This window comes from Filicampus tigris, chromosome 14 (assembly GCF_054856515.1).
Source record: "Filicampus tigris isolate MCC_2025a chromosome 14, RoL_Ftig_1.0, whole genome shotgun sequence".
NCBI lineage: Eukaryota > Metazoa > Chordata > Actinopteri > Syngnathiformes > Syngnathidae > Filicampus > Filicampus tigris.
The window spans coordinates 20,912,103-20,929,376 of NC_141230.1; the positions used below are offsets into that span (position 1 = coordinate 20,912,103).

At 41.8% G+C, this 17,274-nt stretch overlaps 1 protein-coding gene across 3 annotated transcripts in view; it reads right to left on the reverse strand.

Annotated features, from left to right (window-relative positions):
• Window positions 1-908: 908 nt before the first annotated feature.
• Window positions 909-17,274, reverse strand: part of myo1b (myosin IB) — a 48,501-nt gene continuing 32,135 nt past the window's right edge. The window contains exons 15-32 of one of the 3 annotated variants that reach the window (XM_086052139.1): window positions 16,705-16,767; window positions 15,925-16,125; window positions 14,766-14,992; window positions 13,797-13,997; window positions 12,464-12,557; window positions 11,461-11,610; window positions 11,312-11,380; window positions 10,617-10,703; window positions 10,259-10,345; window positions 8,906-8,992; window positions 7,529-7,615; window positions 5,654-5,728; window positions 5,404-5,538; window positions 4,370-4,476; window positions 4,119-4,251; window positions 3,743-3,895; window positions 2,943-3,076; window positions 909-2,582 (exon numbers count right to left, since the gene is read on the reverse strand). In XM_086052139.1, coding sequence (XP_085908265.1) covers window positions 2,450-2,582; window positions 2,943-3,076; window positions 3,743-3,895; window positions 4,119-4,251; window positions 4,370-4,476; window positions 5,404-5,538; window positions 5,654-5,728; window positions 7,529-7,615; window positions 8,906-8,992; window positions 10,259-10,345; window positions 10,617-10,703; window positions 11,312-11,380; window positions 11,461-11,610; window positions 12,464-12,557; window positions 13,797-13,997; window positions 14,766-14,992; window positions 15,925-16,125; window positions 16,705-16,767 — 2,223 coding nt within the window. In that variant the 3' untranslated portion in view covers window positions 909-2,449. The remainder of the gene's footprint in view (window positions 2,583-2,942; window positions 3,077-3,742; window positions 3,896-4,118; window positions 4,252-4,369; window positions 4,477-5,403; window positions 5,539-5,653; window positions 5,729-7,528; window positions 7,616-8,905; window positions 8,993-10,258; window positions 10,346-10,616; window positions 10,704-11,311; window positions 11,381-11,460; window positions 11,611-12,463; window positions 12,558-13,796; window positions 13,998-14,765; window positions 14,993-15,924; window positions 16,126-16,704; window positions 16,768-17,274) is intronic. The other 2 variants (XM_086052140.1, XM_086052141.1) reach the window with 2 other exon arrangements.

The following is a 17,274-nucleotide window of genomic DNA, read 5'->3' on the forward strand; positions in this document are numbered from 1 at the left end:
AGCGTGCACAAAAATTGTTTGTGTCTCATAAATGGAGATTAGAATGAAAGAAAAAAACAGTAGACTAGATTAAGGATTTTGATTTATAACTATTGAACAATTGAAAAAAAAAAATTCTGAAGATTCTAACTAATTTTGTGAATATAGGACTCAAATGTACAAAAATAAAATACAAACTGGAAAAAAGAAAAATCCAATTTACCGGTAATTAAAAAAAAAAAACAAAACCGTTTTTAGGCAATTTAGTTTTTTGTCCATTGAAAATATATATCTCTCTATATATACACACACATATATATACATATACATATATATGTATATATACATACACATATACATATATATACATACACATATACATATACACACATATATATACACATATATATATACACACATATATATACACACATACACATTCATACATACATGTATATATAGCTTTTCCCTTGAAACTTGTTTAAAAAAAAAAAAGGAACTTCACTCAAATCTTTTCCATAAAAGGTTGCGCTTAATGAAAAATAATTTGACTAAACTATTGGAAAATTCTTAAATGAAAACTTGTTACTGAAAATGTATTCTAAAGTTGATAAATCTAACTTAAGAAAAAAAAATAAATATTTTTTAATCCTCCCAAAAATATATAAATACAGAAATCTAAAAATATGTCCAGAAGAAAAAAAATACTTTTTAAACCTTTTTTTTTTTTTTTTTTAATTGCCTTTTTACTTATCCTGTGAGAATGCGTTTTAAACAGTTCTGCCAGGAGCAAATTCTGCCAAATAACCCATAAAGGCCATCCATCATGCAGCAATAATTTACGGTCCCTCATGTGCAGTGAGAAAGTGACACAAACGACGCTGCCATAAATAACAGCACGGAAAGAAAACAACGTCGCCATGCTAACCTTCATTTATTACTGATCTTTATTTAATTAATAAAAAAAAAAAAGATTGCTTGTATATGTTACACCGGAACATTTTTGTGTTCTGTCTCAGGAAACATTTTTTTTTAATGTTAGGCACAAAAGCAGCTGTAGCCACAAGACACCAGGGAAGAAAATGTGAGTTAAGCAAAAAAAGGTGCGTTGAAACTGCACGCCCCAAAAAAGGAACAAGTGTTCCCAAGCAGTAGTCTCAGCGTCATAGGTGACATTCAAAAGTACACACTACAAACTAAGGTACTTTGAAACATGACTCCACTTAACCACATTCTCCATTAAAAAATATTCCTCACCAGTAAATACTCATAATCACGTCAACAACTCATTTTGTTGAATATCATATTCCCCCAAAAGCTGGAAAAAAGAAACCTGATCAAACGACCTGCAATTCAACAAACACATCATCACGTGTGTGTGTGTGTGTGAGTGTGTGTGCTCAGCGTTTGGTTATTCTCAGCAAAGAAGAAAAAAAAAACTGCTCTAGCTATATTTGGAAAAGCTGCAATTTCACAAACTTTTTGCAACGAGGATACCGAGGAAGAGAGTCCATGCAAAGGCCACACAGCTTAAGGCCGCGCACTACTGCTTAGCTGAAAAAAAACCCCAAAAAAAGAACCCCAAAAAACAATAATATTGCACAGGAGAAACGGAAAAGCTCGGAAGCGGAATCAAGCCAGCTCGGAGCGTTGAGGTACCATCTCGTGTTTCTTGGTAGTTTATCATCGCTTTTGTATTGCTGCAGATTAAATAAAGCTTGGCATGGATCACACTGGCTATAGTCGAGAAAAAAAAAAAAAATTGATCACGTGTGCAGCGTCCATATGCAGATCACAGTCCCCATCTCCCTCAAAAATTTTTTTTTTTTTTGGCAATGATGAGAATAACTACGAGGGGGCCAATCTCTGCATTTCTATGCGTGTACACCAACACATGACAAGTCATTGGCACATGGAATTATGGATTTAAAAAAAAAAAAAAAGAAATTACAATAATCTCACAATTCAACAGCCCACTGTGCTTTTTCCTTTTAGAAACTATCCAGAAAATACAGTTTGCAATGCTTTTTTTTTGTTTGTTGTTTTTTTTTTTTTTCTTCTTTTTTTTTGGTTCTACCAAAGTATAAAAGCAAGTGCAGTACTTCAAGTTGTGGACCCAACAGCTCCCGCACGTCATCGCGCCTTTTAAGCCGAGACGCTTGAGTGAAGGCCAGTCGGGGCTCGGACTTCGTTCTCTTAGCGCTGTCCACATCCAGGCGGAGCGAGCACCGCCACTCGCAACTAATTATTTTCCCGTCTTCCTACGCCAATGGAACCAAATTTCTGTGGCACGCAACCCGATTAGGGGCTTTCTCTGCCGCCAAAAATGGCACAGGTGTCAGAGGTGGAGTGGCGCCGGAGTAACTTTGACTAAAGGGAAGAAAAAGAGGGAAATAAGTGCAGTGTCATTCGGCGGGGTGATGGCGCTCGCGTCAGTCCTTGGTCGGCACGGTCCCGGAAGGCGCTTTGCCTATGCTGTGGCGGGGACCGACACCTCCAGCAGCCGGTTGTTTTTGCGCTTGCAGGACGCGCCGTTGCCGTTCTTGGGGGCTCCCTGGATGAACTTGACGCACACTTTGTCCTGCTTGAACTGAACCAGAAACCTACGAGGACGCAAAAGAGGGCGGGTGTCAAAAAAGGCCATCCAGGCGGAGGACAAGGAAAGGAGACGCTTGTCCAAAACTGCCCGGGGGAGCTGCCCAGATGCGGCAAGCGACATTTCTCTTCTCTTCTCGAGCATTTTTACTAGCGCCCGAGCAATGTGGATTTTTATTTATTTTTTTGAAGGCAGGTGTCGATTCAAATATTTGGCAGGCTAAAATACAGATAGCAGATTAACAGGCTGATTAAGAAGATACAAATTGAATAAATTAGTGTATTTTTGGTCTCTTATCACAATATTACAGTAATTACAAGCAGAATATTTGAAAGGTTTTATTTTTCATAAAATGGACTCGACTTACTCATCCGAGATGTCGACGTTGAGCTGCTCGCCGTCGTCTGAGGCAGTGGAGCCGATGTGGTGGAGTTTGGTGATGGTCTCGATCAAGTGCTCGCTGCTGAGTAAGAAGTCTCCTTTGACGGCCGAGGCCGAGCCCTGTGGCGACATCACCGTCACGCAACGGCTTCGTTCGTACAACTTGCAAGCAAAATCCTACTTGACATTTTGGACCTTTCATGTTACACGACATTTAAAAAAATCATTTACAGCACATTATAAGCACACTCTGGTGTATTTAAAAATACATTTGCACATAATCTTCAACTGTTTGTTTTGAAACAATTAAGTACAGTTCTTATTTTACTGTCATGTGCAACACAAATGACCGTAATCATTATTCAAGTAAATTTAACCTTGTAAACAAAACTCAGCTCCTCCTTGAGCTTTTAAGATCAGTTGATAAGTATTCCTTCAACATACGTCATTGACACCAATTCCTTCTTTATTATTCACCAGAGATTTGGCGCCATCTTTTGGCCTCTTAGAAAGACACAAAAGCGGCCCAATAATGATGACAACGATCAGCGGTTGCCACGGTAACAGCGAAGAGCTGCTGTTATTATAAGGGAGTGTTGAATTCAATGATTTGGAAAATGAATTTGAATTTTGCAAATTGCGATGTCACCATGTAGCCCGTTCACATAATAGCCACGCCCACAGCCTTTCCTCATCACCGACTTGGCAGTTCGGCCGGGTGACGTTCCAAAGCGAAAAAAAAAAAATCGTATTTATCGTATACCAGTTGTGTGTGGTCATCCTCACCTCTTTGAGCTTGAGCGCAAAGAAGCCGTCGTTCTGCGTGCTGACGGAAACGCTGGAGAGGTCGGGCAGAGCCACGCTGGCCTTCACCTGGCCCGTCTTCTGGTCGGCCAGCACCACGTTCTTCTTGGTCAGCAGGAGGATGCGGCTCGCGCCCTGAAGGCGACGCAACAGCGTTAACACTGCTTGCAAATCCAATTTGGCTCGTGTCAGCCTCGCGGCAAAGGCCGACAAAAGAAATGTTGTCGGGGGGAGCGAGGGGGGGAAAATGATGCAAAAATGTTAAGATGGAGCAAAACATTTGCGAGACCCTCCGGCTGAAATGTTCCACTTTGCGCAGCAAAATTCAACGTGAATAGAGGGCAGCTGTTTTTCTTACTTTGCCATTGGCCCGGTTGATCTTGTTGACCACATCAGCCAGCAGAACCTTTTCCTCAACACAACTATTGAGCTTCTGATACTTGGGGTTCTTGCTGATCTCCAGGTAGTCTCCTTTGAAGGGCTGGCTCACGCTGAGAAAAAACAAAAACAAACAAAAAAAAAAAAAACGCACGTGCGACTTGAGCGTTATGCTGCAGAATTGTTGCGCATCAACACGAAGAGCAACGCGCACGAGTGAGTTTTCCGTACCTGCTCGGGTAGAGCGACTTTTTATCCTTGAAAAGCTCACTTGCCTCCAGCTTCTCTTCATACACGGCCTTCTTCTCCTCGGTGAACTGGCTTCGGTATTTCTTGCACTGAGCACAAAAAAGGGAACGGCGGGATTCACATTCTGAGCACTTCAATTCACAGGTGAGTTCTTTGTGTGGACACATTTGCACCGAAAAACGAGTACGTGTCGGGAAGCGCGTGAATGGACGAGTACCTGTCCTGGCTTTCAGAATTATGGATTCAATTACAGTCGGAGACTAACCCGTACCGCACCAAGGTTGTTATCCTGAATTAAAACTAACATTGAAAAAATATTTTTCTCAACGAAATACTGTGAAATGAAATTGCTTATATTTATAAATCATGAGCCTTTGGGGTTCATTTTAAATGAGAAGGAAGGTCAAACAGTCGTTTGAGAATTGTACTATATTACAGGACACACAATATTTAGTGAGTTATTTTTTTAATTAAATCTTACACCCGACAAATACTCCATGTATTTAAAAAAACAAAACAAACTGAGACTAAAATCAATAAAAACTCAATTAAAATGAAGCATTCTAAAAATAAATAAAATAAAAACAATGGCTGTAAAAATTAATTCAAAACTGAATATATTAAAAAAAGTCAAAACAAAATAACGATAAATCCAAAACACTGACCCACTTCCTAGAGAATAAAAAAAAAAAATCTGGACCTAGATCATTTATTTCGTCGAATAAATTCAACAAAAACGTTTTTCAGTGTATCTTTAAATTGACCCACAAACAACACAGCGCAACATGCCACTATTAATAAAAAGGGAAGAAGTGGACGAGAAGAAAGAAGCGATTTGAGAGGCTGTTAGCAATGCTGGGCGCACTCATCCATTGCACGCATGCATTTCGCCAACAGAGACTCTCCGCGCTTGGCTTTCTTCCTCCAGGCACATGAGGTATGATATCAACTATTGCGGGCTGGATCCATGCCACCTGATGTAACATGACGCAGAATTGCGGCGAAACGGGACCCACCCTCCAAAGATGGAAGATTGCGCGCAGTTCCGTGTGAGCTGCATCCAGGAAGCGGTAAGGGCGGGCAGGCCATTTCTTGTCAATGGGGGACGTGGAAGGCAAAGTCTTCTTCAGACCCAGGAAGTATTTCTGCATCTACAAGAGAAAAAGACGCATCGAAATTGGACCTCTTTATCTGTCATTGTTCTTAACTGGACATTAAAAGGTACCTCTGTTGAACACCAAATTGACACATTGAAGCCCTACTTACAATTCTCTGGATGGTGAAGTTATAAATCTTTTTCCCTGCATTTGCCCTGAAGAATTTTCTGTATTCCCTGCGGACCTATCAAAGAGAAAGGCACACAAAAACAAGACCATCATCTGCTGCTGCTTTTTCATGTCACGTGAAACGGATGGGAGGAAACCAAGGAATTAACGTCAAGCTGCTGCAATCGCATCAAATAAAATGACCCCCCCAAAATGGAACAGTTACTGACAGTTATGACCTTCATGCCGACCTTAATAGTGGAAAGTGTCGTGGACAGGTGCAAAGTGGATCGTGACGGGCGGGGTGAACAATTAGGATGATGAAAGATTAACACCGCAACAATGTCCACACTTTGAGTCAATCACTACAATGTCACACGCACGCACGCACACACACTGAATGCACACCTAGAGGAAGAGAAAGGACAGGTTAAACACTAAACAATGGCGCTTGACATGGGGTTAGTTGAATGGATGAAAGACAGCAACAGAAGACAGCCTCAGCCCTGTGAGTCGAAAAGTTTGCCTTCAAAATGTTGCAATTTCTAACACCCAAAAAAAAAAAAAAAAAAAAAAAAAAAAAAAAAAAAAAAAAGTCAGGGTACCAACAATTTTTCAAGCATTAGGCAAACGCGACCAGCAGAGCAAGAAACCTCTAGGGTGAAGTGGAAATGTTTTTCTTAGGAGTGGGGCTAAGTGACCCGTTAAAAGAGCAGAAGGCAGTTCTTGCGTCGTTTCACGGGGGCTGCATGGGGGGGGGGGGGTGCACGGCTCAATGTCGAAGGACAACTTGTCCCAAAAGGCCTCAAGGACTGCACAGGAATGTGGACTGGGATTTAAATATCGAGCGGGAAAATGACATGGAGGAAAAACAAGCAAGCAAACAAAAAAGTAAAAAAAACACGGCACTGCTCTGGGGCGTAATACTGTCATTCCATTTTCCAGAGATGCCAATTAAATAGAATGGAAAGAATTTGACACTGTGCTGCTCCTTCTGTTGTGGGCTTAGCCAAGTGGGGGCAGTATAATATAGATAACGGAGATCTCCCGAGTCCTGAGCAGTAATATTCTTTCTTTGTAGAAGATAAAGAATGGAGTGTAAATGCTTTTAAATCCAGATGAAAACCCTTCACCACCCATACCTTAAAGTTCTTTTTACCGATTGAAATCAATTTTACTGTCACAAATTTTAGAAAGCCCTTTTTTTTTTTTTATTTCTTAAAATTTTTTGTTCGGAAATGTGTTTATTGTTATTGTACATTTTTCTAATTATTAGTAAGCTACGTTTGTGTTCTCTGCTTTGCCTTTGAATGCACAACATTTTAATGTTGTGCTTTCGCTTGTGTGGAGCACATTGACTTGCCTTGTGCATGAAATGTGCCATGTAAATAAAACTGCCTTGCCGATTGTTATATTATCTGCCTACATTTGTGTTGCTTCACAATTTGTTGCTTAAAGTGTTAATACTGCCACATAGTGTTAGCACTAGCATTAAGCTAGCAGACTGAAAGGCTAAGTAAGCTATGTGGTTCTTTTAAAAACTGTGTCATTCCTTTCGTTTGACTTGATTTAATTTGACAGTAAACTTCAACTGTGAACTTTAAGCTTGTTGTGAAGCGAGTTGACTGATAAACAAAACAAAAATACAGTCGAATCAGGTCACTCGCATCTCAAGGCACCACTGTGAATTTTGAGATTGCGTTTAAGGAAACAACGGCATTATGAAAAAGGCGTTTGTCTGCACTAGGCAGAGACTGGCTTCCTGAATGAGGACACAGACAGTTGAAAGAGACGTGAGGAGACATGGCGGTGGGGGGGGGGGATGGTTAGTAGTTGCAAGACTGGCTGATGGCTTGGCCTGAGGGCTGCTCGGTACCTTGAGTCCCTGCCAGCAGGCCCAAATCACAGCGACAGCATGCTTACGCCTGGCCTCCTCCTTCAGTCTCCTCAGCTCCCTGCGAGCCTGTTCAAGGGACGGGCGAGGACACAGAACAAGGGGGGAAACAAAACCAAGCAAGAGGAGATGAGCAGAAGAAAAAAAAAAAAAAAAAAAAGGAGGGCGACACCGCGTTGCCCAAGGTGAGCAAACATCAAACACTGCATCCAACACTGCACACACACGCATACACGCAAAGCCCGTGTGGACGACTGCACTTAGGACAACTGACCCCCCCCCCCCCTTCAGAAACAAATACTTTCCAGGAGTTTCTGCAAAGGAAAGGGATATTCAAGTTTGCGTCATAAATGCGGACAGAAAAAAATGTCACCTGAAGGCCTACAAACTGGTCCTGTGGAGAAAAATGACGATGGCACAGCAATGCAGAGAGAAAGCATGCGTTGGCTAGCAAACAAAATCAAAAAAATAACTCATGCAGATGAGGCAGCAGGTGGCATGCGGAGCTGAGTGGGCAGAAGGGGACTTGTGCTGAAAACACGCGAAACATGAACCTCCAGCGGATATCAAAAGTCTACACACCCCGAATGCAAATGCCAGCTTTTTGTGATGAGACCAAAACAAATAAAAAAACTTCCAAACTTTTTTTTTTTTTTTTTTTTTTTAGGTGTGACCTACAACTTGCACAACTCAAATTAAATTTTCATTTTATCCCCCCCCCAGCAAACAGCTGCCACACAATTTACATTTCTTTCGATAAAGCCCAATCAAGATGTTCTAGTAGGCTTTTCCTGACTTTTTTTTAGTCACTCACATCTTGCCATGGCTCGCAGAGAGCTTCCACAGCCTCAGGGGCGCAAAAGCATTTCCAAGGCATTAAATATACTTTGGAACGCACAGACGGTCATCATGAGGAGAAAATATGGCAAACTCCTTGACAACATAAATAAAGACAAGAACACAATTTGTTTGGGAGGCCTGCCAAGAGGCTGAGAGCAAGATGGAAGGAGCTGAAGGAGTTTCTGGCAAGTACTGGATGTTTAGCAAATGTGACAACAATCTCCATTCTTCTTCAGGTTAATGGTGAAAAAAAAAAAAAAAAACTTTTAAATGATGTGCTTTGGTCTCGTTTTTCCCCTCATAAAAACCTGGCATTTGAACAGGAGACATGGGCTTCTGTGGGCTTGGTTAGATGAGTTTTGATAAATAAAACAATGTATGTGCAGCAGGCTTAGATCACTGATGGATATGAAGAGGATTATTTTTTTTAGGGTGGGGGGGCGTCGATGGAGGCGGGTGTGGATGGAGGCGGCAAGTCACAAAGTCACTACAAGTCAATGCAACAGGCTTCCCAAATACCTTGGTGCCCTGCCAGCCGGCCCAAATGACCGACACGGCGCGTTTATTCCTCGCCTCGTCCTTCAGCTGACGCAACTCCCTCCGCGCCTGATAGGAAATGGCGGACGTCGCGGAGGAAGTTCATTTCAGTAAAGATGCATTTCGATTCGTCAATCAGTTTCATGACTTTTGGAACCATGTGATGATGAAATGATCTGGCCATAGAGCAAAGACCTCAGAAAATGTCTTTGAGCAGCATCAATGCAGTCGATCTTATCAGCTGCTTTGGAAACTTTGAAATGTGAGATTGATTAGAGAGCAACCGTGGCGGATATGAGAACTGATAACGTAAACGCTGATAAGCTCGAGCAGGGATGGGCAAGTGGTGGTTGAATTAAAACTTTTTTTTTTTTTTTTTTGTCAACACTGATAAACACTCAATACGCACTTTCCATGAAAAACGGCAGGAAAAGAGAGAGTAAAAGTCTGTGTAAAAAAAAAAAGGGAAAAATTCTAAGAATGTTGACCAAAAAAACCATCCACGAATATGCAAATTCCCAAGTGCCGAACTGCAAATATGTAGGGGTCGACTGTAGTTTTAAGTTGTAATATCATCAATCACCACCAGATGACAGATAATGTGAGTAGGCCGAATATTTTTGGGTAGATTTGGAATGATATGCAGGACAGACATTGCACCTCAATAATATTAAACTTTTAAGTGAGCGTGTTGGTTACATGTCCAGCAGTTTCGTGCCGTCCTTGAATGCTTATTTTTATGCAAGAGAGTCCTTTACACTGTATGTGGGTATTCTGTTGCTTGGTTCAAAGCCTTTGGTGTTGGTTAAGGATAGTGGATCTTTTCAAAAATGAAATTCATTAGGAGCATGTACTTTACATGTATTTAAAATAGCATTTTTGTCAAACATCAGGCTAGGAAGTGCATGGTCCTACGTGGCCCCCCAGTAGCACTGATGAAAACTTCTGGCCCCCTTCAGAATTTAAATTGCCCATCCCTGAGCTAGAGCTACAAAGACTATGACACAGAGGCTTTTTTTTTTTCTTTCTTTTTAACCAGTAGGATATACACCATACATTGCTTTCATGAGCATCTTTGCTTTCGCCGGCAGCATATTGGAACATGCGGGTTCCCTGCATGAGGTGGTGACCACAAATTATTTCTAGCGATTTTACACTTCGCCACAAAAAAAAAAAAAAACATGGCAAACTAAAGGCCGGTAGAAAATAGAATGACCCGAGTGAGTGTTAATAAGACGAGCTCCGGCTCTGTTACTTGATGTAAGGGGATTTGGTGAACAGGGATGATGACAAGACAGGCGGGACAGCTACACACGACGTCCGGGTTGGAAATACCTTTGTTCCCTGCCAGTATGCCCAAATTACTGTCACAGCATGTTTATTCCGCACTTCTTGTTTTAGACGGCGCAGCTCCATTCGAGCCTGGAGGGACGTGGGGCCGTTAGGTAAGAAAGAGGAGAGTGTGAGAAACGGGAGAGTCAAGAAACCAAACAAATCAAATGGAAAGAAAAAGCTAAAGGGCCGTTGTGAGATTAGCATAAGAAGCGGCGTCAAATGCATACGGCAGAAAAAAAACAACAACAACAACAAAAAAAAAAACAGTTGAAGGGAATTGCATAGGAAGAGGAAAAGGCCTTCAGCTTTTGCACATACGATCTGGTGACAGAACGCGGCCTCCGAGTCGCGTCAGTACCTGAGTGCCATGCCAGTAAGCCGCAATGGTGGTCGCCGCCTCCTCACACCTCTTCTGATGTTTCAGTTCTCTCAACAGTTTGCGAGCCTACCAAAAAACACTAGTGAGTTTTATAGACACACTGACAATGAAAAACAATTAGACTATGACATTGCAAGTTGGATCTTTGAGAAAAAAAAAAGTCCTATTTTCATGATAAAGTTGCATCTGTACAAGGGAAGAAGGGAAGTGAAGACCTGAGTATGAGTATTAATTGGTAATTGTAAGACAAATATTGTGAGAAGATCAGTTGATTGGCTCAGGCGATTGTATCACGCATTGCTGGACTTCCAAACTTGTTAAAGTATTTTTTCTTGTATAAATGACAATATTATAGAGAGCTATTTGCCTCAGTAAAAAAATGTGTGTGTGCGTGTGTGTCTGTGTGTGTCGGGTGCTGGAACGGATTACAGCATTTGAATTCTTTTCAATTGTGAAAAATGATTTAAGACACGAATACTTAGAGTTATCCATGGAACAAATCAACTTGTACCTCAAGGCACCACTGTATGATTTTTCTCAGAATGACTTTCATGACGATAATATGCAACCGAATCGAAAAATGTGTTGCTGTATTTTTTTTGGGCGGCTCCAACACTCCTTTGAACCTTTTTATTCTAAAACAAACAAAAGCACAAATCGACTTGGAAGCCCACCTGCCATCCCCGAGTGTACGACTGCACCACGGTGGTGGCGCTCTTGATCCTCTGGTATTTCTTTTGTTGCTGTCAGGCGCAAACGGACATCATGTGAAAAGTCAAACGAGCCTCGTATTGTTTCTACGCTGGCAGATTAATTGCCTCACCGCGTAGCGCCGGTACCACGCCGCCACCACGATCTGACTCTTTTTCAGCAACAAGAAGTGAGTGCGGCACTTCCAGCCACGGTAGATTTTCTGAATGAGCGTGGCCAGGTCCTGCAGGCATTGCCGCCGCCTTTCCTCTAAGAAGAACAGCTGTGAGGAAGACGAGGGTGGGGAGAGTGGGTGGCTCGTACCATAAGACAACACCTTTCTTTCTCAATACGTTATACATAACTGAAAATAATTGCTGGAAGAATGCGCAAAGGCTGAGAACGACTACTACTATTGCTTTTCACATTATTTTCACTTCACAGGGACTTTGGGGTGTTGACATTCAGGTCGCAAAGTGCAATGTCTTTTACCATCTTCATGATGCGGAAAACAATGTTTATCTCTGAGCAAATATTGATTCGGTGATATGAAGAACAAAGTCCAAGCACCACCTTGTGAAGAGAGCAGAATGCCGTTTTACTGCTTGGCCCACAGCGGGGGAAGGGAGAAAAAAAAAAAAAATCACTTATCTTCAGTTGCCGTATGATCACATTGAATGTCTTTTTACCTGAAGGCATATAATCTTGATATATTTTTTTATATGCAGAAGCCATGAATGCAGCCTCGGGCCAAGAACTGCCCCAGACAACCCCTCCGATTTTTTACGATCTCATTTGAAGATGATTATGGCAAGGTTTGTAATCCATTTCGTAATACTCCAAGCTGTGTAAGCGATTGCTACGAAATGACACTTTTTCAGAGTATTTTGCTCGAGAGAAAAAAAAAGGCACTAAATTACACATGTTTGAGTCGTTAAAGAGCCGACGCAAGTTGCTCATTTCCCATGTAAGATGGGACAGCTAAATGGAAGCATGTGTTTGGTTAAAGGCAAAACATTAAGTAGGGGGGCCGGAACGTCCCACTTTCACAAAAATTGTGCAAAAACAACCGAGAACAACCTTTTGCCATTCAGGCACGTATGGCAAAACACACACACAAGTGCTGCAGGTTTTACCGTTCGTGGATTCCTGATGAAGATTTTAGAGCGGCCGTAGGAGAATTCTTCAGTGGGAACCTGAAGATCTGCCATGAGGACTTCTACGCCATCCCTACAGGGGGGAAAACCATGTTTTCAAAGCTCATTCCTCATAAAAGATGAGAATATATTACAGTTGAACAGAAACAAACAAGGCTGAGTGAGGAAATAGTGTGCCAAGATAGGAATGTGATTTTACCAACAAAGTGGGCGAAACATGAGTCTGATATGGAAGGCAGCGAGTGATAAGGATAAAATGCCTCCACGTACTGCGGCGCAGAGGGGGAACGTTGCGTTTGTGGAGTATGCAGCATAACGCATGTTCCTATGTGATCGCGCCGAGTGAGGCCCGATGAAATATGCGCAGTACTGGCCTGAGAAAATGGGCGCTAAAGCTGTGCTAGAAAACAATCAGAGGCTAAGCGAAATTCTCTGTATGCAATATAAACACGAACTAGCCACAATATTATAAACATTTCGACAATATATCAAGCGCTTGATCAAATATTCTGCTTTTATAAAATGATTTACTATTCAATCTTGATGGTTTTAACTGAACAACATGTTTAAAAATTGAGTATTATTGACTTTGCAATGCACATGAAAGTGAAATACAAATTGCACCTATATTTAAAATAAAATAAAAATATTAAATGAAAATGTAGTGAACTTCAAACTGAAATATAACATACGTTGGCTGTGATTTTTTTCATGTGGGGCCCGACCAATATGGTCATTTTGTTGAGGCACATGCCGATATTTGGCATAGTAAAATTCCGATAATTGATTAATCGACCACATTACAACAGAGAAAAATCGGCAAAAAATGGGTAGCTTTTGAAGATTTTTGCTGATTTTTAAAGAGCTAATATCGCCCAATTAAATCGGCCGCCCGATTAATCCATCAGGTCCTTCTTTCATGCACCACAAGAGGGAGCCGGCTCCACCATATTTTGAGAATCACCGATATACAGGAGATAAAAATCTAATGCTGCATAATGAGCTCGGAAATAATGTGCATGCCATTCTAAAACGATTTATTTGCAGGAAACATTATGCACCATTACAAGAGCATAACTGGATTCAGTCTCGCAGCTGCACAAAATCCCACCTGGGAGCTGACCACTCCAACGGCAGCCTATTAGCACTGGTCACACAGTCAGTCTTTCCACTGGGAGCAGCTGGAAGCTCACTCACTATTTAAAGTCCACGGCTGCACAATTTCACTGAAAGCCTCAGAGGGGTTCTGGCAAAGGTCCCGGTAATGGGCCCCCCCCCTCACCTGCTGCCGGTGAATAAACATGACCATTACCTAGCAGGCCCTCTCCAATGCGGCCAGGTCCGTTTGCAGAGCATTTTGTAGCGCTCCAGGCAGGGCCCGTACGCCTGGCGGAAGGCGTAGCCGGCTCTTCGCACGCGTACGTTCTCCATCAGGCCCAAGTAGCGCACTTGATGGCAAACAAGCGACTCTGTGAAGATGTGCGCTGCCTTCTTGTCATTGGGCTTGATGCAGCTAGCAAAAATATGAGAGGATGGGCACGCAAGGTTTAGTATCACACATTATTAATGCTCTGTCAACACACTTACACTAGGGATGCACGAGCAATCACATTTTGCGATGCTGTGATTAAATGAATCTGATATTTACATTCGAAATGTGGGCATATCTAATGAAGCACTTTCTCAAGCACTAGTCAGCCAACCACCAGGGGGCGAACACATGATTAGGGCTTCATTAAGTTGCCTAAAGTGAGCGCAGCAGGTAACGCAACCTGTAGCGAGCCTAAAGTCGCTGGGTGGACAGGAGACAGCGAGTCATGTCCAGAGAAGGAAGTACAACTAAAATTGGAGATGAGGAGCAAGTGCCTTGAAAAACATCAACATACATTGTCTGGACTTTGGGATTACACTCTGCTAGCTGCTAGCATATTTGTAGTCAGCTAGCCATTTGTAAATGTTAACTTCTTGAGTAAATTCTATTAAAAATATATATATACAGTAAATTAGTCTTTCAAAGGTTTCATTAGATTCATTTTGCACTGAAAACTTAGTTTGTTGAAAGTAGTGCAATGAAAATAGAGGTTTTCCAAACCGGAAAGAATAACTGTGATTAATAATCGTGCAGCCCTAACGCGCGCACACACACACACACACACACACACACACACACACACACACACACACACACACACACACACACACACACACACACACACACACACACACACACACACACACACACACACACACACACACACACACACACACACACACACACTACCGGATGTAGTTGGGGTTCTTGGTCTGCAGGTTCTTCATTAGCGTGCCCACGGATGCTTTGAACTGGAAGCCAGCAGTGGGAGGTCTCTTGAGGTTGACTTTGGCTGGGTTGCCCTCAGGGAACAGCTGTTTAATCAGACTGTGGTTGGCCTTGTACATGGCTTGGGACAAGTCTCGATAGAGCAGGTCGTTGTTCTTGTCCATAAAGCCTTCGACGCAGTACAGCACCTTGACACAAGGAAGGAAGAAAACACAAATCCTTAGAAAATATCTGTGCAACATTTTGGGTTTTTGATTGCTTTGGTTTTATGGACCACTAATGGACAAATATTTCTTTCCAAAAGGATTTTATTCTTTTCATTTTGGTAAAAAAAAAAAATCTGTGCTAAAATTAAGAATTTTTCTTCACTTGCTAGTTTTTGCCCATATATCTCCTGAACGTACATTGTACAACCGTTATACTTCAATGACTGTCACTATTTCCATGTCTGTTAAAAAATACTTGTTTTAAAGTGCAAATGGAGTGTTTAATAGTTTAATTTAATATTGACTCTTAACTGACATTTAGACTTGCATGACAGCTAAAAATGTTAAGATAAAAAACTAACTGCAGTTAAAAGGCTTTTCAAAATAGTCTTGATTCTAGAAGTTGTAGTTTTAATTTAATTATTTTTCTGAGAATCAAGTTATCTTTCCCAGTACACTTTAAAAAATAAATTCAAAATTCGAAAGCTTTGTTATGTTTAAAAGTAGTCTTTTACTGTATTTGTCTAGAAGTTACTTTTTTTTTTTATTAAATAGTTGAAACTCATCAAGTGATATTTAGGCTATTGATATTTATCAATTGTCGAGGGTTCTTTTTTTAGTAGTTGAAAGACAAAAGTTATATTTTTTCTTGAAATAAAACAGACTAATTTCTTCTACAACAAAGTTGGATTTTAGTCAGTAAAAATATTGAGTGGCGAAAAGGGCACAATCTTGTGAGAAGTCTGGCTTTTCTTTTACTTTACTTTACTTCATGAATGCCTCTGTGAGGTAAACCCTAACTGCCATGTGAGCCGTGATGAAAATGAGGATGCGATCGCTAGCTGCTGCTTTGCATCATTTTAGAAAGCAAGTACATGTGGGAAACGCGCCGCCTGTAGATTGCCATCCGGTACCTTGCCGGCGTAGTGCTGGATGCGGAAGCAACTGTGCGGCAAGCTGTGATCATTGAGGAACTTGGAATTCTTGCTAAGACGGCTCTCAAAGTGCTGATGCTCAGCGCACACTGTGTTCAGCTTGTCGAGGAAGGTCTCGTCAGTCACTGTCCCGGGACGCAGGCACTCCTCATCCAACATGGCCATGATGCCATTTTGGTTCTGGTGGCGTGAAGACACCAAAAGTGGGCATTTGACATGATTACATTTTTAAAGAGGGGAAATCAACCACAACATTTTGTAAAAAAAAAAAATGTGTGCGCCCCCGCTAGTCTAAACACGGCATCCTGATTGCAATTGTGTTTGTGAAATCTGGGTTGGGAGGCAAAATCCACCCTATTTTACCCATTTCAGGGGGCGGCCATTTTGTCACTTCCTGTCGACTGAAAATGACAGTTGCTCAGGAACGACCAATCACGGCTCACCTGTTTTCTGAAGCTGAGCAACCATGTTATTTCCAGTCAACAGCAGGTGACAAAATGGCCGCCACCTGAGATGGCTGAAAACGGGTGGACTTTGCGGCTTAATTTTTATTCCACAAACACAATATTAATAAGAACATCAAGTTTAGACTAGTGGGGCTGCATGGAACATATTGTACAGAAATTTTTGGGGTGGACTTTCACTTTAAAACATTTTTCTCAAGAGTACTCAAAAGTGCTGGAACTTCAACTGCGATTTTTCATTACAGCCAGACGAGCTTTTTTTTTTTTTTTTTCTACTGGTGTGAATCAGACTTACATTCTCAATGAGGTCACAGATAACGGCATTGTTGAAATATTCAATGTTGGTCCACTCAATGCCCTGCAACAAAAGGAAATTAAGGTCAAAGCTACAATGGCTTGATAATAAAGAACAAAAGTGATGTTTGATGACAGTCACAAAAGGAACATTCCATCCTGCACTCTGTTTCCATTATATCTGTAAGCAAATAAGGTCTGTGTGGGGGCGGGGGCGTTGTTTCCTTACTTTGGGGGACAACATCATATACTTCGCATCACGCAACTCGCAATGCTGGCTTTGAAAGAAAATTTGACAAGAATAAAAAGCCTGCTAAGTGGAACTCTAAATCACAGCAACTAATGGCTTGGGAACACGGCTTCAGTTGATGTAAGCAATGTGACAGATCTTTGGAGGGGGCTGGGCGCAAAGAGGGCGTGCCTTATACTGATGGACCGCCAGCGCCATTTCGGATTGGTGCGACTCGCTCCCGTCCACAGGCCTTGTGGTATTTTCCCATGCTGCACACTGGAAAGGGGCCAGCACATCCGCCGTTGTGTTTGTAGGGAAGGAGTTGAGGGGTCGCCACTC